Source organism: Leptosomus discolor, chromosome 13 (genome assembly GCF_034619465.1).
Source record: "Leptosomus discolor isolate bLepDis1 chromosome 13, bLepDis1.hap2, whole genome shotgun sequence".
Classification (NCBI taxonomy): domain Eukaryota; kingdom Metazoa; phylum Chordata; class Aves; order Leptosomiformes; family Leptosomidae; genus Leptosomus; species Leptosomus discolor.
The window spans coordinates 6,495,506-6,518,103 of NC_141403.1; the positions used below are offsets into that span (position 1 = coordinate 6,495,506).

At 39.8% G+C, this 22,598-nt stretch overlaps 1 protein-coding gene across 2 annotated transcripts in view; it reads right to left on the minus strand.

The window, feature by feature from the left end:
• ST18 (ST18 C2H2C-type zinc finger transcription factor) overlaps nt 1-14,204 on the minus strand; it is a 174,414-nt gene extending 160,210 nt beyond the window's left edge. Inside the window, exons 1-2 of one of the 2 annotated variants that reach the window (XM_086472493.1) lie at nt 1,475-1,513; nt 1,032-1,167 (exon numbers count right to left, since the gene is read on the minus strand). In XM_086472493.1, the coding sequence (XP_086328619.1) occupies nt 1,032-1,167; nt 1,475-1,513 (175 nt within the window). Of the gene's footprint in view, nt 1-1,031; nt 1,168-1,474; nt 1,514-14,087 lie in introns of those variants that run through there. The other variant, XM_086472494.1, reaches the window with a different exon arrangement.
• Between the last annotated feature and the right edge of the window lie 8,394 nt (nt 14,205-22,598).

Consider the following 22,598-nt stretch of genomic DNA (forward strand, 5'->3'; position numbering starts at 1 on the left):
CACCGTAGATGCTTTGTCAAACCAAAGTCATTACCCTGTCTTACCAGGAGCAATGATGTGTTCACCACATCTTTTATGCTGCTAAACAAAGTTCAACCCATCCACTTGCCAACTGATCACAAGAAAAAACAAATCTCTAGCTCTTTATGCACCTTACAGTAAAAAGCGACTCTAGTTAGTCATGAGTAAATGAGCAAACTTTTCCACCCTCCTTTACCAAAGCACACTTTCATTGTCAGCAGCACTCAAGATTTTCCAAAGTTAAAAAGCTATTTTCAGATTTGTTATGCAAGCCTTTAAGTATGAATAACAGGTTTACATATCGTGAGAACTTCAATTCCTCTCACTGCTCTAGCAGTGACTCCAAACAATTTTTTTAATTTATTTTTTTTTCTGTAAGTCACCTGTACTGGCTGGAAAACGACAGTGGTTGTTGACCACAAAAACAATGAAGCTTTGTTGTTCCGCTGGTATACATAGCAAAGCAGATCACATATTGTTAATTCAATTTCAGAACAGCAAGATATCTATTATTCATAAAGCTATTTTGTGTAATAATGCATTTTTCTTCATTTTTCATACTTATTTAGATCTGGAACACAAACACCAGATATTTGGCATGAATCTATAATACTTTTATACTGTATAAATAAATGTCTGAATGACAACCTTTTTTTTTTTTAATCGTCTTCCCTGCACTCTTAAACACTCAGATTTCTCTCCCTTCTTTTACCGCCTCTGAACCTTGCATCATGACATCCTAAGGCTGCCAGTGCTTAGAACCACAAGTAACACACTGAAGAAACCCTGAAGCAAGCAGGGCTTTCCCGTGCCGGGTGCCCCCACCGCCAGCACCCACATCCCCTTCGGCACTGAACAGCAGAGGGAGAAGAGAGGGTGCTCGCCCAGCCTGGCACCCCCCAGGGTACCAGCTCAGCAGCAGCCTCAGCTTTAATGTCCGTGATGAAAACCCACCCACAATCTTACCCAGCAAACGCATGATACTGCTTGGTTTCTGTTTCCTTTCTTACCTTTACCTGGTGATTGAGGGCGGGTGTCCAGGAGGTCGCTGTTACCTGGTCTTGCTGGGTTTGCCACTGCTCCGGTCCTTGCACTGCTGCCTCTAGGACTTGGATGAACAGCTGGATCTGTTCTCCTTGTTCTGTTCTGTGTTAGAAAGAAAACATTTCGATGTTTTGTCACTAGAACTGGGCCTTTGCTCAACACATTAGAGCAGGTACATAATTGTTCTGCGATTTGCAAATCAGCATCTTTTTCCACGAGTGGGAAATAGAAAAACTTGTCAAGATTTCCTATAACTTACGAAGGAGTGAAAGACATTGATTTTCACTGAACAAGGTGTTGACTGGATCACCGTGAAACCATCTTCTTTCCAAGAGGCATTTTAAAGCAGTACTTTCAGTCAGCTCTGTGCAAAATATTCCACAACAGCCCCAATAACTTTTTTCCTTACCTCTGGTATCCCAGTGAGGTCACATTCTGTTAAAAACATCCTGTCAAGCTTGGTACAAAAGGGCTCCAAAGAATTAGAATGCAGAAGCTATGCAACTTGCTGACTAACTTTGCTCTGTGTTATTTACCAACCACACAAAGAAAATGCTGTCTATTCAAAACACAGTTCAAAACTCTCTTCACAGAAAGTGAGTGAACAAACAGTCCCATGTCCTATGCTGTAGTCACATCTCCCATGAGGCCCGGTGATAGCTCTGGGGCATGGGACGGAGTGACACCACCAGCAGTCACTACAAGGCACTTTTGTAAACAAGTTGTGTGTGTGTGCAGAGGAGGAGGAGGAGGAGGGTGTCACTTTTTCTCTGTCTTAACATCAAGCTATATTTGCTTCTCTAAGCAGAACTTCAGTCTTGCTTAGTCTACTGGGTGCGTTTGCTGTAGTCCTTGCATAGTGTTTTCCTCGATATAACCTTTATTTTCTCCCAGAAGGCATTTGAAAGGAACATCTGGAATTAGTGCAGGATCTAGATTTGAAACACTGGCACTGGGTTAAGCAGCAGAAGCTAGTTCAGAATCTTCCAGACCCACCACAGAAACAGAACAAGAGACTCAGTGGCTTTCCTTGCTTCACACCCAGCAAAATCCAAAACACCTGTGGCACAGCTTTTGCTTTAGTTCATTAAAGAAATAAGCCTCAACTTAAAAGCCACACCCAAGTTCCAAGTGTTCAGTATTCCCATAACTCAAAGTGGGAATCCTGACCCAGCTTTCTGACTTTGCCTCACTATACAGCTGAATTCCTAAAGCAATTTGGGATTGCTCTAAATATCAGAGGAACTTTAGATTTTGCATTTCAATTCGGTAATTTCAAGTATTCCTAAAATCATAAACCCTCTCCACCTGCTTTCATTATTTTAAACCCATCTGTTCCTTGAAAACTCTCACCCCACTAGTCACAAAGCCATACTTTGGCAGAGAAGCAGAAATGTCTTTTTCAGCTCCTTATATGAAGAGAAATAACGTATAGACCCAGTGCTTCCAGTACTGACCACTGGCCTCTGTTCACACCAAGCCACTTCATTGCTTTTTTTTATACTTACAACACATCACAGACAACAACTATTTCCAGATGTGGAAAGATGAAAAATTGTTCTCATTGGTCTCTTTGTAATTTCTTTAACTGTCAGACCAGCATTGGAATCTTTTTTTCTGCCACACAATCCAAACCCTCCTTCTTTCTTATCTGCATGGCAGCCCTTCCCATGCTTGCTTTTTTTATACAACTTCTTATTAAATAGTTTTTCTTACACTTTCAAAGGTCAAAAAGACAAGCATGGGAAGCGTTATGAAACACTTGCTGTGTATGTTTGTGAGGGGACAACAGGAGACATGGTGACATTATGCTATAAAATAAACACTACCCTGCTCTTCCTTTTGTGGGGTCTGGTTCTGCAGAGTAAATGTGTATTCCGATCTCATCTCAAGTGAAATACCTTTATAAGCTTTTACAGGTTTGTGGTATAGGTTCTTCCAAACCTTTATTCCAGGAATAAGGATAGTTCCAGGTATGACATAAAGGACATTCAACTGCTGATATACTTTAACAACTGAATGATTCATGACTGATAATTGGATTACGGAAGTATAGCTTTTAAAAATGTAAAAGTTTTCTAAAAATACACTAAACCTTAAAATACGTGGCTATATTTCTGTTATCAATGCTTGAAAATACTGCCTTTAAAATATGAGAGGTGAATGATCTTGCAAGCAGGATTGTCTCAGTAACTCTTGGGATTTTTAAAACAAACAGGATTGTTTCCCAAAAAACACCCAGTCCTTGGTCAGAGTCTGCAGTTGTGCCTTTTAAAGTACTGCCATTCTCAAAAATACTCACTTACAGAGATCAAGCAAACCTTCCCTTCTCCGTAACAGCTGAAGATATTACAACAGTTGCTCTTGGTTTTTAACGTAGACTTTAAAAACCGCTGGAGCCAATAGGAAGTGTTCCATGGATCTTTGTATATTTCTTTTGGTTTCATTCCAGGTTTACATTATAAGCTCTTCTCATTAAAATTAATAATATATTGTGGAACAGTATACATATATGCTTGCTCTTTCCTGATAACCTCACTCTTCCACTTAATTCTCTGTTTCTCAGGAACACGTACCCTGCCTACTAAAATACTGCAGTATACAGTAGTTGATTATTTTCACAGTATCACTGTGAGGTCAGAAAGTTTATAATGCTTATTTTATGGACTGGGAAGACCTCAGTTAGGTCTTGCTTTTAAGCCTTTTCTGAGCTCTAGTACCTGTTTTTGAATAGGTCAGAACCAGCATGGAGAAGACTATACACAAGAGCAAGGTCTACAGAACATTAAGCCTCATAAGTCCAAATATCTGACTGATATCTGTGTCTCTTCCTATCATGGCCCACCCTGCACTGCTGTGCACCCAGTCTGGTTCCACCCAACAGCGAAAAGGCAAAATGCAGGATCACAGCACTATTCAAGATAGTCAATCTTTTTCCAAACTTAATCCCCCTCAGTAAGGAGAAGATGGAGGCAACAGGGGAACCAGGCATAGGTGTGCTCTGTTATTTCTGCTCTACTACTGATCCTGTAACTAGATTTTGAAAGGTACACCTTGCTTTTATAGGGAAATATATCAAACCACTTGAGTTAAAGGAGTCTAGCATTTAAAACTGTGTTTAGATCATACTCCTTTCCATTCTCTTTTAAGAGAAAGGACAACTCCATTTATTTATTTTTTTTTTTTAAATCAGCAATACTGTTGCAGAAGAACAAAAAGTGAAAATGTCTCTGTTGTAGAGACAGTTTCGTGCTCTTTTTCTGTGCTGTGGGTACATTTCTGTTCCAGTGTCTTTGATACACCTGAGATTACGTGTGCTAGGAGCACTTTTTTCCATTTGCAACCTGTCATTCCATGTGCTGCACATGAAACAGCACTCACTGAAGGGCACCCAGTAGGCACTGTCCTTCCTTTGGAGCCTGGTTGAAGACAGACACCTCTCCCTTGATTTTCTGAGGTCTGAACTGTCAGTGGCTCCATTCAGCTTCAGGAGGAGTATCAGATTGTTTTATTCACGAGTCTCAAAACTGAGACAGCAAAGTCAGGCTCAGATTCCCAGAAGTTCCTCCTATCTACCTCTTGCAACCTATTAATTCTCTAACAATACCAACACCAATGTATGTGCTTTTCAAAAATTACCATCTACTTTGGTTTCACGGAGAAAAAGGTTTAGAAAGTTTAAGTTTCAATGTTGATTCACCAAATGTAGGTCACATGGGAGCTAAGATGTGAACCTAATAATGCATTCAATGGCAAAGACTCTTCTCTCTCTCCTCAATGGCCCCACCAGGGAAATGAGACCAAGCAAGATTGATAATAATTATGCACACAGAGGAGCCCTAGCTGCAGTCACCAGCCTGCTGCAGAATTCTCTGGGGACAACAGGCAGAGTTGGCAAACAAAAGTGGAAGGGGGTAGAGAGAAAGAAAGAAACAAAATGCTTTTTCTAGCTATTCACAAAATATACCCAGCACTTAAAAAAAAACCCTAATGCACAAAAAATCCAGGCAGGCCATGCAAAAAACATTCAGTTAGGTCTCTAATAACTCCAGGAGCAATGTTGGATACCAACCAGTCACACGCTCCCATCAGGTGGTTTAAAAAAATAAAACAAAAGAAGATTTAAAAAATCCCATGCTTCCTCCTTTTCCGTGTAATTACCATGAGTTACAGTTCAGAGTGATGTTGTAGAGAGGGGTGGGGGGAGCGAGGTGAATTTGAAACAGATAAAAGCTGGGTAAACCACTCCAGTAGTCAAGCTCATGCAAAAGTACTTAACCAGAAACAAATGCTGCTGATGCTTTTGTTCTGGTCTTTCACTGAAGCTTATTCTGGCCTTCTGATATGCCTCCTATAGGTTGCCTCTGCCAGGCAACTGTGCATGTGCTCACAGTCCCAACTGCTAGCACCACATTTATTTATTTATTTTCAACCCAAATAAACTCTTAATGGCTTAACATAAAACATTTGGGTTGGTTTTTTTTTTTGTTTTTTTTTTTTTTTGATGCACACTAAATAATAAAAAAGCCAGAAGCACAATAGGCCATAAGGGAATGAAAAGGATGATTGTTCAAAGCCCTATTAAAAGGTCTGTTGCTTTATTTATATATTTTTTAACAACACAATTTCAAAGCCTTTTAAAGAAGACTCCTCCTCCACAGTTGCCTGCCAAGATAGTACTTAGCTGAGAGAGGGAGTGGCTGCTCTTTAAAAGATGATGGTATCTATTAGAGACCAAGGGAAAGAGAGATATATAAAAAGGCTTTCCCAAAAACAGTTGTCCAGAAGGGCCAATGAAAAGAAACAAAAGGTATGAGATGAGGATTAAACGGAAAGAAGATGGGAACATTAAAACAGGGAGCTCTGAGAGAGAGAAGAGATTTTTAAAGCAAAAATGGTTCTGTTAAGGCCCTTTTAGTTACTCTGTTATACTAACCATGCTCCATATTTAGGCATCTGTCAGGTAGTAATTGTGAAGCACTTCACAAAAATTAACTCTGACAGCCCTCTTTTATGAGGTAAGTGAGGGACAGAGACCCACTTGCACACAGGCAGAGACCAGGTTGTACAGCCGGTTTCCAGGGAAGACCAGAAGACTCTTTGACAGCACACCATGTTACAAAGCAACAAGCACAGAAAGATTATTCCTTCCCTTGGTGTGCTGAGTTATTTCATTGCAGGTATTAAATGAGTCGTCTGGGTGGAAAAGATGCCAAGTGCGGCTGAAATTTCTGGAGGTAAAGCTGAGATCTGTGCTCACTCTCCTTTCTCTTTGAAGCAAATATCACAGTCTGGGTGTCACCCTTAGGAAAACTCCTCCACAATCCTCCTATTGCCTGAGAGCCCGTTCCTTCAAAATGGTGCCAGCAATCACCGTCACAGATGCGATCGTAAACCCCTGGATAACTTGTGCAAAGATGAGTAAAAGCTGCCAAATGAGGTTCTGCATTCGCAGTAGGGAGCCAGCGCGGTCACCACTGGTCCATGGTGACCTCTGCTGCTAGAGGATGGCCTGTAGTTTTCTCTGGCTGAAGATCTTCCACAGCTCGTGGCACCACTCCTAGAAATTAGGAATGGCATATCCCTCTTTTAGGTTGAGAAATCTGTGTAGTTGAGGAGGAGTGTGAAGAGCTCTACCCTTCCCGGTGGGCTGCAATCAGCTACATCAGCTTGTGCTATCAAAGCCATTGGGCACCGAGGCAGCCTACATCACGAAAGTGATGCAGAGGCCTTTGATACTTCCCACCTGTTAAAAGCAAGAAAGAAACTGGTGCAATAGGATGTTTTCATTGTAGCTTGGCTGCAACAACAACAAAAACAACCTCCTGAGGACAGCTCTATGAGAAACACCTCTATTTCAGAACTGAAAATTCATTCTGTGAAACTAAAGAGAACTTTCGCTTTCAGCTATTTGTTTCTGATATCAAACATCCATTTCAGTGGAAATCTCCAGATAAACTCCACTAAAGACATTTCAAGGACTCTCAGATTCTCAAATTGAGTCACTGACCTTAGTATAAATGCTCTAGATTAAGGTTCAGGTAGGTTCTTTGGAGATTATCCTGTCCCTTACCAGGTTATTCTTGCCTGGGTTTGATTTTGTAAATCTCTCAGGTGCCGAGTTTGAGTATATATGATGGAAAAGACTTTGAAAAGTGGTGTACAATGCCTCTTTCTGCATGACACGGCTCTGAAGCAGCTAGCACACTGACTCACAGTTCTGAGATCAAACCAGGGCAAGCTCCAAAGCCAACACTTTATTTCAGTTTACTGGGCCTGTCCAAAGAAAAAAAAAGGATTTGTTACCTTATTTATGCTCTGGAGGTAAACAGTGCTGTCTTTCTTAAAGGAGTCTATGAAAAGGCCTGACATGACCCGAGGTTACATATCTTAGCTTAAACTAACAGACTTCTATTAAAAATAATATTGCTCGTACACCAGAGTCCTGTAAAGTTTTACTTCTCGTATTACGCTGTTTTGTGGTGAAACGGTGACTAAAATGTGATATATGCTGTGAGGCCAAGCAACTCTTTGTAAAAACCATTAAAATTACTGGAAAGAGAAGAAATTGTACCTGTGTCCTACAGAAAGTACAGAAAGACTTCAGGTACCTAAAGGTAATTTACTTTTTATGCAGCGTGGCCAGAACACTGCAATTTCTCTTTACTCTGGGATCCTTGCCCACCTGAAGCAGTTGTGACCTTTGTTTCTTGCTGGCCAGAAGGAAGGAATCCTAGCAGCGCACCCCTCTCCAGCGCCACAGAGGCAGAGGCACACTGGAGGTACTCCTCATCCGAGCACTGCCTCTGCTTTTGAGCTGTAGAAAGACTACAGCTGAACAGACAACGGCAATGACTGCTGTCACAGGCACGAGTCTCCTAGACGAGGGGACCAAAAGTGCTACCTCTCACCACTGTAAAGATCCGCTTTTTTCAGAGGTGCTTCAGCTATGTGCGGCAAGCAGTGCGTGGTTTTCCCCTTAAATTCCAGATAGGCTACTTAAACCCATTAGATGTCTCCAATGAATTCTGTGAGTAGAGAATGTTCGTGGTAAAGGTGTTCATTGCAGGAATCTTCATTTTAAAAAACAGTTTGCTTGAACTAGTCACAATCTAATTAAAACACAGTATGGCAACTGCATTTTGAAGTGCCATTAGCAGAAAAGAGACCATCTTGCTGTAGGTAATCAGAGAGCCCCTGAGGACAAAGGGGCCAACGCCTGACTCAGTGGATGTACAAAAAAGTCTCATGAGTTTTATGAAGTGCTGAGATGCGAGGGCGATGCAGGTTTTGTCAGCTAAAGAGAAAGGCATCGCTTTCGGGTTTGAGAAGAGCTGGAGCTGCCACCCAGTGGAGGCAGGTATTGGTTTTGTACAGCTTTGGCCTCGCAGTCCTGCGAGGAAAGCCAGCTCTGTAGCTCTCCAAGTAATAGCAAAAAAAGCAATGCCTTCATGGTGTTATTGTTTCTTGCACATTTTGGATCAACATATTCCGTTTAGAAGTTCAAACACAGCTTTTCTAAATGCTAACCCAAGATCTCAGAGTCAGATTGGAGTTTTGTCTTGCATGTCTGCAGTAATAGTTTCTGTAGGACAATATTAGACTGTTGAATAAACTTCCCAAGCAAATAATGTCAATATACTTGCTATATTATGGTTTCAGCCATAATATAACTTCTCTTCTACATTTTTTTTGGCAGTCTTATTGCCTTTTATGACCAAATATATGGCTTTTACACAGATGGGATCACTCACAATGTAGTTTTACTAGCAAAAAACGCACTGCCTTATGGAAATATACAGCAAGAACAGAGGACATTTCTCTAAAACATTTAGATCAGAGTTGAAGTACTGCCAGGGCAGATGAAAAAAATGTTAATCTCCTTGTATTGACAATTAAAGAAAAATTAGGCACAATTCAACATCTATACTGACTTATATATGCGCTACATCTTTTTTTTTTTATGACGCTCTCTCTCTAGTATCTCCCATCTGGCATACTGCCCTGCTCTAAGAACTAGCATAAGCCAAATTCCTGATTGTTTTTCTTTTTAGGCATCTTTTACTGCATTTCAAATAGTATTTCAAACATCCTTCTTGTATACAATAACTAGAAAGTGGAACTCACCAGGAGCAAAATAAAAGAAAGTAGTCTATCACCAATGAGGGCAAACTGATGATATCGAAAAATTTTCCACACAAGACATATTAAAACTGCATATTTCGATTTATATTTTGTGGTCTCATAATAAAAATGTTTTTTTCTCACATATTTTACAGTTTGAAAGGAAGAGAAATAAGTTATCATAAGAATGTTTATAATAGCTGCTGAGTATTCAGACTTATGAAAACCCTAACTGTAATATCTTCAGAAAAGGAGAGTTCTGATCCCTGAAACATCTAAACTTCTCACAACGTAACTCACACCTAGTCCATGGTCTCATGCTAACTTCTATATTATCCTTCCTGTCTCTCTTACCTGCAGTTCCCAACAGTGGAAATCCAAACTGTTAGACCAGGTATATCAGATTGTATGGAATGCTTCTGGTAACATGGGACTTTTCCCCCTCTTTGTTCAAAAGACATACAGACGTGGTGCTCAGGGACATGGTTTAGTCGTGAGCTTGGTAGTGTTAGGATAATGGTTGGATCTGATGATCTTAAAGGTCTTTTCCAACCAAAATGATCCTGTGATTCTATTTATGACAGATGTGCAATTCCTTAATATCTGACTGCAAATGAGATCATTTTCCTTGTAGGCATTAGTCTTGTATTCACATCTCCACTTTAGCTGACCTAGAGCAAGTGATGCTTACATTTCTGAAATGCCCTTAACTACCAGACTAGGAATCCTGTACTTGCTCCTCAGCAGCCTCTTCTGCTAAAAGCTATTCTGTTTATGATTATTCACCAGACAGGATTACATTTGTCTACTTTATAGCTGTACGGTTGAGGCATGCACCAAGGACACAGAAAATTCAGCCTCTTGTCTCTGCTGTAATAAGGCAGAAGAGTGTTTTGAAGCCCCCTCCCATTCTTTCAGGGGATGCCACTTATCTCATACAGTAAAAAATCCCCGACACCGTAAGGCCAGAAATAGTTCTGTGGAGTATCTCTTCTGGAGCATATGAGGACAGGTCTTTTCTCAGGCTATAAGAGACCTGGTGAGTCTGAGTCCTTAGGACTGCAGCTAGAGAAACAGAGACAGAAAACTCCTTGGCCCAAAGTCAAAGGACATTTTCCCTTGTTTGCTGTGCTGTTTCTACACACCGGAACAAAACAGCACCCCAAAGACTTTCTTTGCTATTTTGAATCGGGGTACTAAAACCCTGTGACCACACTGGTCACTCTGGATATGTTGTCATTCTGTCCTCATCACTGACCTGCAAGGACAGATGTTATTTAGGAGTCTAAGAGTTTGCTGGTGATGAATTTTGCATGCTGATCAGCCTCATGTTTGAAGCACAGGTCTGTGCCTTCACTTCCTTCTGATCTATATCCTTTCTGGTTGCACAACAGCTTCAACAGACTTGGCATTTGCAAACATTTTATTACCTTTGGGCACTCTTTATATTTAGCTGCATAGCAGTGATTTCTTAAGACCTGGTTTGTTTTTCCAAAGGTGAGTTATGCTTAAAGGAGCCCACTTTGAACAGGTACATCTATATTGCTTTTTGGTGTTGCTGTGCTTTGTGTTCATCTCCAGCCTCTTAGGAGATGTGATACATACTTGGTATTGTCAGTCCTCTTTGCCTGGGGAACAAGTGCATTTAGGTGCATCAAGAAGAAAACAAAACCGGATTTTGAAGGGGTTTTCTTAGCTATCAGAAATGAGTTGGTTTTTTTAAGCTTTAACACATCTTTTCTACACGTGTGGAGAAGAGACACCTGACTTGGTATTTGATACAGAGACCTTGGGAACAGAAGTCCTAGGAGGAAGGTTGCAGGGACATTACAGCAAGCTGCACACAAACGGGACAGCAGGGTTTGTCAAGCATGAGACAGAGCTCATAAACTCTTCTTTCTGTGAGAAAAAAAAAAAAAAAAGAGGGCTTTGTAGTAATTGGACCTTAAAAGCTGGGACCAAGCACAGGGCAAGAAAACAGAAAGTTCAAAGTTACCCTTGCTAATGTTAAATTTTTTTCTGAGGGACAGAACAACACAAACCCAGGGCATTTAATTCTGGCCAAAATTTTAACAAGAAGCTTTCACCGCACCTCTAGAAGAATCCTTAACAGTTCAATTAAAACATCACACAAACTGAGTATTGGAAAATTAATAGCAATGGGCATATTTGAAACCAGGCAAGGCTGTGCTCTTTTCCAATGGTTCTGTTATGACTAACTACTTCTGCTTCTGCTTCAAAATACTTTCGTGCCACAAGAGGGAGACACAGGCTTCGTTAAAACTGAAGCAGAAGCCTGAACATCCTGTAAATGACATTCACCAGGAAAGCTGCCCAGCCCATTTGCTCTCTCATGAATACAGTACCACTTTTGGAACCGAAGAGGCTGGCATAGAGTACTTTCTACTACACACCAGCAAATTATAGAAAACAGAATTAAAATTCAGGGACATTAGACTTTTGCTGAGGTACAAAGGAGGAAATACGCAAGAAAATTCTAAGTAACATTCCAAGGAAATAATACAAAAGCTGAACTTCTAAGCTTTTCTCTGAGAAGAAGAGTTTGTCCTAGGAATTTAGATGTGGAAAAGATGAGTTAGTTCCCATTTGCTATTGTATAAACTAGATTAGTTATGGGACCAATATTTTATTTTAACCATAAGGGAAAGTATTTAAAACTGCCATAATAAGAAAGAATGCTTCTATAACCGTAAGAGAAAAGAAGTTCAGCTAGATGGGTGATGCTCTTTTGTATTAATATAGGTATCACATTTCATAATTAGTCATTTGTACATAAACTTAATGGAACAACTCACAATCTTCAAGAATAAAGAATATCCACTCGGCATGTGGATATCTCTGAAACTGGTTTGGCTCAAGGCAATGACTTGAAATTAATTTCTCCACCACTTTTGTAGCTGGGCTGCTCTGGGCTGCCGGTTAAATGAAATTAACATTATTTGTTCTCCAGCACTGCAGTGTATTTTAGTTTCATCAAATACATCACAAAATGGATTAAAAGATGCATTACATATCTTCAAGCATTTGCAAATCAGTACTGATAATGATATAAACCGAGGTAAGGAAACACTGGGGTATTGGACAGCTGTATTGACAGCAACATGTGAATTCAAACAGTTAATTCAGCACTGAACAAGGGTGAACTAGGGAATGTACTTGTTCTGTCAGCTGTTGAAACTCATATCTGTGTAATTTCTACCAATCTAAACTGATTAAAGAACAAGACAGGAAGCAGAAAAGGAAGAAAGCAAAACAAGTGATGCTAATGTGAGTTATTCAGAAACTAAGGCAGCCCCTTGCCTACAGTGATCACATTGAGCTTAATAATCTTCAATTATTTTATATTCCTTTGTTTTTCAAGAAAATTATACTTTCTGTAAAAATCAGTACACAGCTAACTCTGTTGAACACATAACAAAAGCAGTTTGTCTTGTATATTATTTCAATACAGACCCATCCCTTCATTCTACAGGTCGAATGCAATAAACTTGTGTTTCTTTTAAAAAGGACATAAACTCTGGAGTTATTCAACTTGTTCTCAAAGGTCCTTAACATAATAAGTTGCTCTGTCTTGCAAAAGCATTTGTTAACAGTGAAATAAATTAACCTCTTGAAAGAAATCCTTGCAGATTTTTAAGATATTTCCACGTCAGGATTGTAGTATTATTGCAGTGTGTTTCAAAGAAGCCAATTATTATCGAAAGCTGAAACTGAGTTGCTCAGAGGGCTGAATGAAAACATGTTTTGTCTTGACAGAAACACATTAGGGGGAAGGTGAGAAAAAAGACAAGCAATGCAGCTCCGTTAGGACCAGCGTTTGTCTAATGGGAATGGTTGGGTTTGAAACCACTGAAAGACTTCATTTTGAAACTGAAGTCAGTGACGGTGAAACACTGCAGAGAAAACTGCTGTGGTTAATTTCAGTTTTCAAGATCTCCTTTTGCAATGAAGATTTTTTTTTTTGTAAACTTGAAATACTGATGTGATGAGAAAAATTATTTCAGACAAGCTCTATGATGCTTTTGCAAACATAAACTGACTACGTTACTGAGAAATAAGGTAAAGCCCTGCAATGCAAACAATAAGACGATGTTTATGAAAGTTCTGTAAGAAAGTTTCACTTTCTAAACACTATAGTAGAAACTATAGAGCAGTGTAAATTATACAGTAGAAACACTACAAAGGTGGATAATTCAGTGGCAATTATTTTTTTCCCAGTTTACCACCAAGGACCATTCACACTTACCATAAATACTAAATACAACCCCACTAAGATGTGATAGGAAGCAATAAGGAACTATGAACAGATAAAAAGGCAGCATTTTTCTGGAAAGACAGGTCTCATAAAAGTTTCTCTATGTATAACATCAATTCCATACTGACCCTAGAAATCCTCTTTATTTACTTATAAGGAACCCAAATTTCTTTCCTTTTACTGTATTTTCCACAGTGGATTTTTCTTGGTTTCGGTAATGTATTTCCAGACCCATGGATCACCCTTAAATATATCAGTGGTCCATTTCACCAGAGTTACTTCATATTGTTTTCCACCTTCCTTCCAACCTATGTGAGGTTTATTTCTCATCTAGCAAAACTTCTGAGCCTTTCCCCACCATCTGAAGATGCGCAAAAGTAGGCATCCTTCGAGCTAAATTTAGGAGCTGATGACCCACAAGGTTCCCTGAGCTGTGTAAGTAGAACTGAATATCAAGTTATTGCCAAGAAGCTACCCAGAATGTGCTCAGCTGAACACAAGAAATGGATTAGAAAAGTAGAAGCATATTGAATGCTGAAAAAAAGCATTACAAAAGCACAGTTTTGATAAACCTAGCAGGTTTATCACAGCTTTTATAAAGCTAATTGTTGTCCAACTGTACCTGTATTTTAGACCCAGCGTTCCAGGCTTCTCCTGTAGCTGTCATTTGTTTCCTTTCTCTTCCATTAAGCTTGAAGAAAGTTTCCCAGGGCCTGTTCAAAAAGTGTCTCTTCAAAATCTGGGTCTGAGAGAACACGAAGCATAACACAATGAGACATTTATAATATTTGTTTTCATCCCAGACTGATGAATTAAATAAAATTAATTTTTCCCAAGTTGTGCCTTTTTTGCCCGTGGTAGTAATTGGTAAGAGATCTCCCTGGCTTTATCTCAGTCCAAAAGCTTTTTCGTCTTATTCCCCCACCCCTGCCCACAGTCCTGTTGAGGAGGGGGAGTGTGAGAGAGTGGCTGGGTGGGCATCTGGCAGTCAACCAATATCATCATACTGTGGTCACCATCTCTCACACAAGAAAAATGCAGCAGTCAAAATCATAGCATATCTACAGTAGGATTCCACATGTCCATGAATATATCTTCTTTTCTCTCAGTATATAAATGCACAGCAATGCAGTGGTACCCCAGAAAATATAGTATGGCAACTAATGGTAGATTCCCAGACTGTGCTGGCATCCACAATGAAATTTTGTGCAGGACAGACCTTACAGCTTTTTGACCAATCTGTTTAGAAAGAGTTCCTGAAATTTATTTTGAAAGATAGTATTGAGAGACTAATTATGTAAAGATAACATATTGTCTGAGAAAAACTTTTCTCAAAAGTTTGATAAATTTAATAACTGGAGGAACACACATCTTCCCTGAAATGTCAAAACGCCATAAAGCTTCCTAGGCACTTACCTACCCGTACATTGCAGCATAGCCATCATATTTATAACAAAAAGTAAAGAACCAGGATTTGTTACATTTATTAGCACTGCACTGAAATATTATTTCTTTCTCTGGGGGGAATTCACACGGCCATTCCTTGGCAACATAGCCTATGTAACATCAGAAGATAAAGTAGGGATGTGAGCATGAGAGGTGTATGCGAAAGGAATAACCAACAGGGAATACCCAGGGCTGTCTGTGAGGGTGTTTCCCCAAACCCTGGTACCTTTAAAGAAGAAATGAACAATGACGAAGCTTCATAGGACAACTGTCAGGTGGATTAAACAGTAACCAGGGGGCCATCCAGGCTTTTAAGAAAATGAGTCAGCTTGACAAGACGTATAAGAGGCACGAAAATTTGTGATTGCGGGGAGAGACCAGGGGATTGGAAAGCACTCAGAGCAGCAGTCAAACCGTGTCTGACACCAGCAGAAGTCACCTTGCTACCACGGCGACCCTGTCTAGGCCTGACACAGCATCTTCCCTGTCCCATGCAGAGAGCAGGCTGCACCCCAGCTAATGGGCTGGCAGTACAGGGGGCAGCGAGGAAGGACCCATGGCTCAGGGTGCATGTGGGAACTCGCAGGGTGTCATCCCACCAGCGCACGGACGAGTAGATTGCAGGGAGCTGCACAAAGCAGGAGCAAACCCTTTTCCAGCAGGGTAGGCCAACAGGGAAACCCACACTTCCAGTGAGACTGGGCATGTGAGTAACCATTCGTATAGGGTGTGCATATAAGGGGAGTAGAAACATGTGCAAGATTACACATTTCTGGCATTACTTTTAAAAAGGGTTTTTAGAACCTCGTAAACATTCATTAACATTTTGTAAATATCAAGCAAGGCGTATCTGCTGTACTGTTGGTATTGATCTGGAAGGAGTTTGCTGATTTCCAGTTAACTATACGCCATTAATTTATCAGAAAATGTTTAACTCCTGATTGGATTTAAACCACGTGAGCTGATAATTTTCCTGTGATAACTTCCCACATGAAGAGAAAAACCTGAACAGAATTACTGGACAAGCTCCATATATTAAATGATTCATATGTGATTCAACCACTCCACGTGCATATCTAAACTGATTTAGTTAAAACACAACAATGCTAAGGGACCTGGCACTGTGGGAGGGATGACACTGGGCTGAGTCAAAAGACTAGAAAAGGAAATGCTGCAGCATTTTTCTCTATTTCTGTGGTCAGGGCAAAATGTTAGACCTGGAGCTTGGAAATTTCAGGCTCCTTGGCCACCTTCTGTCTTAGTTCTCTGTAGCAGAGTCTTGTCTTGTGACCTGAAGACGGCAAGAGTTGCACTCCTTGCAAAGATCAAACATAAAACCTGAGCTTGGCCTTAACTGCAGATCTCTCTCTCTCTGTTTTAGCTTTTTACCAGAATGTCAGTTCTGACTGTTCACTCAGCAGAAATTTGCCATCTTCAGGACTCCCAGCAAAACTCTCAGCCCTTTGCCCTTGTAGCCCCAAAAAAGAAAAGAGGTATCAAGAACAAAACCAAACCCCAATGACAGAACAAGGGTGGGGTGGGGGAAAGGTATTTCTAGAGAAAATTATTGTCTGCTGGTAAAAGCCATCAGATACTGCAAATGCTTTAGAAATCAGCTCTCAGGTATTCAGGGCCAGTAAGTGTGTTTGTCTACAAGTTTAAAATCTAAAATAGATACCTATTCCATAGTATCCACTTGAGGTAGAAGGTGGCTGCAGGAAGAAGCAGACTCCCATAACCACTGTGGATACTCCTCCCTCCTGGGTGACGACTCACAGTACTTTTAAGTCTGAAGAAATACTTCTAAGAATCAGCTGAATTCGTATCCTCCCCCCACACTCCCCAACAGAGGAATGAAATCCCCCAGATCTACACTGTCAGCAGCAAAACAGGAGTGCAGGATTCTAGCGCCCTTTGGGGGTAGAGGGGGAAGCAAGGTCTTAGGCCTTTATTAGTGAGCACAATGAGCCAGCCTATTAATAGGTATTAATAAATCTATTCTTACACTTTCAGAATTGACTGGTGGATCTACCACATGTATCTGTTGCAAGCCCTGCTAATGCAGAAGCTCTGAGTCAGTGTAATTTTGAGCTAACAGGCTATGACAGTTACAAGAGACTTACTAATAACTCCCAGTAAACAAACTACTGGCAGGGAGAGTAATAGAGCCAGACTTTGATAAAAGAGGTTAGCGCTAAACCTAAGAATAATAGCTAAGGCAGAAAATTAGCATCTTTTTAATCATGACCCCAATTACAACTCAAGATAAACGACATCCTTTAATACAACACCTGGTGCCAAATGTGGCCACTTTAAATGTCACCCTCAAAGCAGCTGGCAATAATTTCTGGGCTTCATGACAGTAGTTATTAATTTTTTTCTTATGATGAACTTCTGAAGTTGAGACACTACAAAAACCTTTTACATTAACATGGGCAGGTAATAAAGGCACTAGTGCCATTGAGAATACATTAAGAAGTATAGAAAACACACTGGAGTGTGTTGGTTTAATACACAATCATGTTCAGTGCTTTCATAAATATGCAGGATATTTTCTTTGGCATATTTATACACAGAAACACGTACAAACACAACTGACCACACCACACTAGATCCTCAGGTACTAGTGGATAGATTTCTTAATTATCCTGCATTTGTGAACTTTAATTTTCCTGTGAAAATTACTCACACAAACAGAACTACTCCTGTCACTTAAAGAGTAAAGAGATTTGGCCTTTGGCAGAAACCTTATCTCCATTTCCACATGACAACACTTCAGTCACTGTTTTTCAGGTCAAGTTCTATCGCTTAAAGCAAAATATCAGTGTTTTTTTTCCCTGTCAGCTGAGATCTCCAAACTTACACTTTCTTGTTACACCTAGGCAGGTTTGCTGAAGGTAGCAGGCACATCAGACCTGTCAGTACTGAGCTCATTGTGTCGTGTGCTGGACCTTCTGTGTGTGCACCAGCACATAGCCAAATCATGATAACCCATGGATGATCAGTGCACGAGGTAGCAGATTTCCTTTCAAAGTAATACTCAGTCCCCAAAAAACTGCCTTTATGCCACAGTTTACAGTTTGTGTCACAATCACCTTGAACAACTGTCTCTCCTGATGAGAGGCTTTGGTTCAGTACTAAAAGCAGATGTGAATGTGTATATCTATCTCCCTTCACATACACAAGTTTTCAGAAATATACTGTTCTTCAGCTAGCCATCTCAGTATTATTGTTATAGATGGTTCATGTTAGAATGATGTATTACATATAAACATGCATGGTACATATTAAAAGAAAGTATTAAGAAAATACTCAAAATTTTTTTGTTTAAATCTCACTAAATTTACTGAACAAGGAGTAATGATCAGGTTGATTGCGTGCCTAAAGCAGAGATACTAGACACTGTCTGGAAAACTCATTAAGGTTGTAATTACTGCTGCTCACAGCAAAACACTCAAAAGAAACCAACACCTTGTGTGTTCTCAGACAGAACTCACAACTAAATGAACAAGAAATGTCTCTAGAGAACAAGATGCAGATCCTGAAAGGGCCCAGAAGAAAAGGAACTTTGCCAAGTTTCAGTTGATGGCATACAGAATACAGAAAACTTGATTATATTCACAAGACTATATATTTATGCTCTGCCAACATAAGCTACAGAGATTTACATTTCATGTGATTCTGTTTTACTCCATCCTGTCCTTCTGATCATCTCTCTTAGTTGTGATGATGGCAGAAGAACAAGCACAGAAGTCTTGGAATGGAAACACAAAAGCCTTTGTTGGTTTTGTCTGTTTGTTTCTTTTGTTTTATTTTATTTAAGAAAACCCTTTACTGCTTCTTTACCTCTGCTAAGCCTACTCAGAGAACCAGCAGAAGAAAATTAAGCACTTGGAATATTCAGGAACAGAACAGCAAGGAAAGCAGCAAACTATTCTCTTTTCAGGGCACAGTCGAACGTTCCCTTCCAGAGGTTGCTGAGAGCTGAGCAACCATTTTAACCCAGACACCCTAGTATACTTGTTCACTTTTTAGACAACCCTGAGTTTTACACAGACATTTATTTGGGATTGTCTCTTAACAGCTAGGAGTTTATAAATATCTTGCTAGGTTTGCTTTCCAGCATCTCACAATATTGAATTCCCTGGGAATGTCACATCTGGCACTTTGGAATGTATTATAATTCGAGAAGCATTTAGAGATTAAATACACATTAGATACTGCAGCGTGCATTTAAGTCTGTGCAAAGTATAAACAACCATGTCTTGACATTTATTTCACCATCTCAACATCTGACTCCTTTTCCAAAGGAACTCCTCCACACAATCAGGATTACTTCTGAAAGGGCAACTCTGAGGAGGCCGACAGGAGTTTTGATATAAGAGGCACAAGGCTTCACTCAAGGATCTCACTTCTACCTGGAATCTCAATCAACTTCATCGGAATTTCAAGGAATGTTGTCAAAGGCGAAGATTTTTTGGTTTTCATTTTTAAGTAGGACCAAGGCCTACCAGAATAACTGCCACTGCCTGAAGAGCTCAAATACCCTGTAACGAACCCCGTGAAGCACAGTTGAAAAGCAGCTATGTGTTTCTTTTTGAACACTTACACCCAGGCCTAAAAGACAGTAATACTACGTCAAAGTCAAGTAATACAAAAAAAAAACCCATGCAGAAGCCAAAAGAGTTGCAACAGTCACAGTGAGATATCTAAAAAAATTTGAATTTTACAGGACTAGGGTAGTTTAGAGGAACTAAACTCTGCAGGGATAATTTAGTTAAGAAAAGCTGACATTAAGACTGGGAGATGTTTGAAATGCTTGTTCTTACAGTGCAGACAGGTGGCAAACCAGAAAGGAAAGAGGCAATCTCAGTAATTAAACACTGTGGCAACGGACATTATGGATACAAATACATGTGTGGGTAGAAAAGCAAAGCCCAGTCTTAGAAGGCAGGTGGTGCCGAAGCATTATTCATTGTGGTGACCTTGAGCGGAGGCAGCTGCTACTTTCTTGGAATACAAATTTACATCATTCACATTTCTGACCTGGCTGGCAAATTGTAATACCTCATCCTGCTGCTGTCTGATGTCAGGGGAAATTGAATTTCCTGACTGCTGCCTTCAAACACCCACTAAGAAAACCAGCACTTAACATCACCCCTTAGCTGCGCACACCAACAGATGGAAGTTGTTGAAACCTGCAGCTTCACACAGAGGCAGGGCAGATACCGATTGCTCCCTGACAAAAGATGACTAAGTTTAATGAAGCTGATTTGGCAATCGGCCTCAGATGGAACCCATAGCATCACAGGCTGTTGGCTCAAAACTCTGTATCCCAGAATATGGTGGTAAAATCTTGACGCTGATTCCAGCTGACTCAACTCTACCTTAACAGACAGGAGAGGAGAGTACTCTCGGCAGAATGGATGTTCAGAAAGAGCACATCTACAAGAAAGTCCTTATTAATAGCTCCGCAAATAGGACGAAATTGTACAGGTGTTATTTCTGCTAATTTTCCTGTTTCATGGAATTATTTAGAAAAACTAAACTTTCTAAGGGTGTTGATTTTGAACTCTGATATTAGTACGTCTACTAGTACTTAGCATAAATTCTGCCCGTTAGCATTTTGTTGGCACAGTCATTAAGAGAGCTCAAGCGATAACAGAATGTGAAGTACAGGGAAGATTAGACGTAAATGATTGGTGTGTGAGCAGGGTCATGTCATGTGAGAGTTCATAACAGAAAATTTTGTCTAACAGTATAATTACAAAGACAGTAATTCCCCCACTTCTCAAACACAATCAGAATGCATAAGGAAGGTGCTTTTATTTCAGCCACTTTCCCATTTTATTCTCTACCAAAGGTAAAGCAATAAAGAATATCTCATGGATCTGTCTGGAGGGGAGACAAAGGCATGCTTCACATTAGAATCATTATCATTATTCTAAAAAACATAAAGCAGTATCTACAGTTCCACTTCAAGGGTCCTGAAGAATTATTACACTGCAAGTAAAAATGATTTTTGAGATTGTGCACCATATGATGAGGAAGGTTTTCCCAGGCAAAAAGTTAATAGGTGCAGGGGGCAGAGCATGGTAAAGTTTCCATCTTCGCAGGACTGGTAGTTTCTCCTTAACCCCTTACTTTATTCAACTCCATTTCTACCTCTCCAGGCACTAATAAAGTGAATTAACACTCAGCCTATTTCTGTAAAAGCAGCTTGAACAACAGAGAAGAAAATGTACTGAACACATATTTAACAGGGCTGCAGCTGGGATTTTTTATAATGATGTAAATTCCACAAATCTGCCTCTGCCGAGCTAGTGAACATAGTTACTTCTCTGGTTATAGTGCAGAGAGGAGAGTCGATAGCTCAGAATCAATTTTTAAAAAAAAGAAAAGAGGACTAGTTTGTTTTGCAAAATATTGCTGCCATGCAAAACCCAGACCAGATAGTTCTGATCTAATCTTATTTGGACCTGAAGTTTTGGACTCTCCTGCACATCTGAACTGTCCTCAAAATTGGAGAAAACTGAATACAAACCATGGTTGCCTCTGCCTCTTTGTGATCCTCAGTAGTCACTTGGTCCAAGAATTACCAGCAGTGACATCTCCAACCAGTCATGAAATTACAAAAGCTTTGGATACATTCTTAAAGATGAAAAATTTCAAAAAATTAATTTTAAGGCAAACATCTAAGTAATTCCTACGAAAATTCACCATCTTCCTGCTTTGTACATATGATAGTAAGAGTGAGCTCCTCTATAGCTCCAATCATTCACCTGTTATCATATATTTTTTTAAAAAATATATTTTTTATAATTCCGCTGCTTCAAATTCTGTGAATACTCTTTATCATGAAGGATTTGACAATGGGATAGTTTTTTTCTGAGAGACATTCTGGACACTTTTCTGAAGATAGCCATGAATAAAACTTGTACCTTGAGTGTGTGAAAAATCATTTTATTTTCTCAAACTATTTGAAAGAAATGGAGACTGGGGGGCAACTCCCCCTCCTCAAGCATTCACAAATTTTCACGTGGGACTGCAGCATAGTGACAAAAGCAACCTCACAAAAGAAGAGTCATTCACTTTGCTTTTGAAAATCCTTCTTTTGTATTCCAGTTCACACTGTCTGAACCACTACCTCAATTCCAAGAGTGATGTTTCTGCTGTTATCCATCAAACTTAAAAAATTAAAGCAAGTACAGGTTTCCTTCATTGATATCCAAGGGGGAAGTTAGCACTCCAGCACCACAGGTCATGTGTTCGTGTTTTATTATTTAAGAAAAAAACGGATCCCATTCATTCTGAAAACATAAAATTTCCTATCTGGATCTACATAACACCTTTTAGTTACAATTGCCTACAAAAACCAAAGACCGTGTCAAAGTTTCTGTCATGTAATTACAAAATCACCAGGCTGCTATGTTTCACGTTAACTTTTCCCTTTTCTTTAGCATTTATCCCTAGCCTCCACCTTCTTTTAAACACCCATAATAACACCATTTCACACTAAATTTCTTTTCCTTTAAAAAGACAAAAAATCTTACTTGTTAGAAGTTAGAAAACCAGCTCCGTGGGCACGGTGGTATTATGCGGAAGGGAAGTTTATAATGGCAAACTTTTGAAGAACTCTGATCTTAAAACCTGACCCTTAGACACACACACACACAAAAGTTTCCAC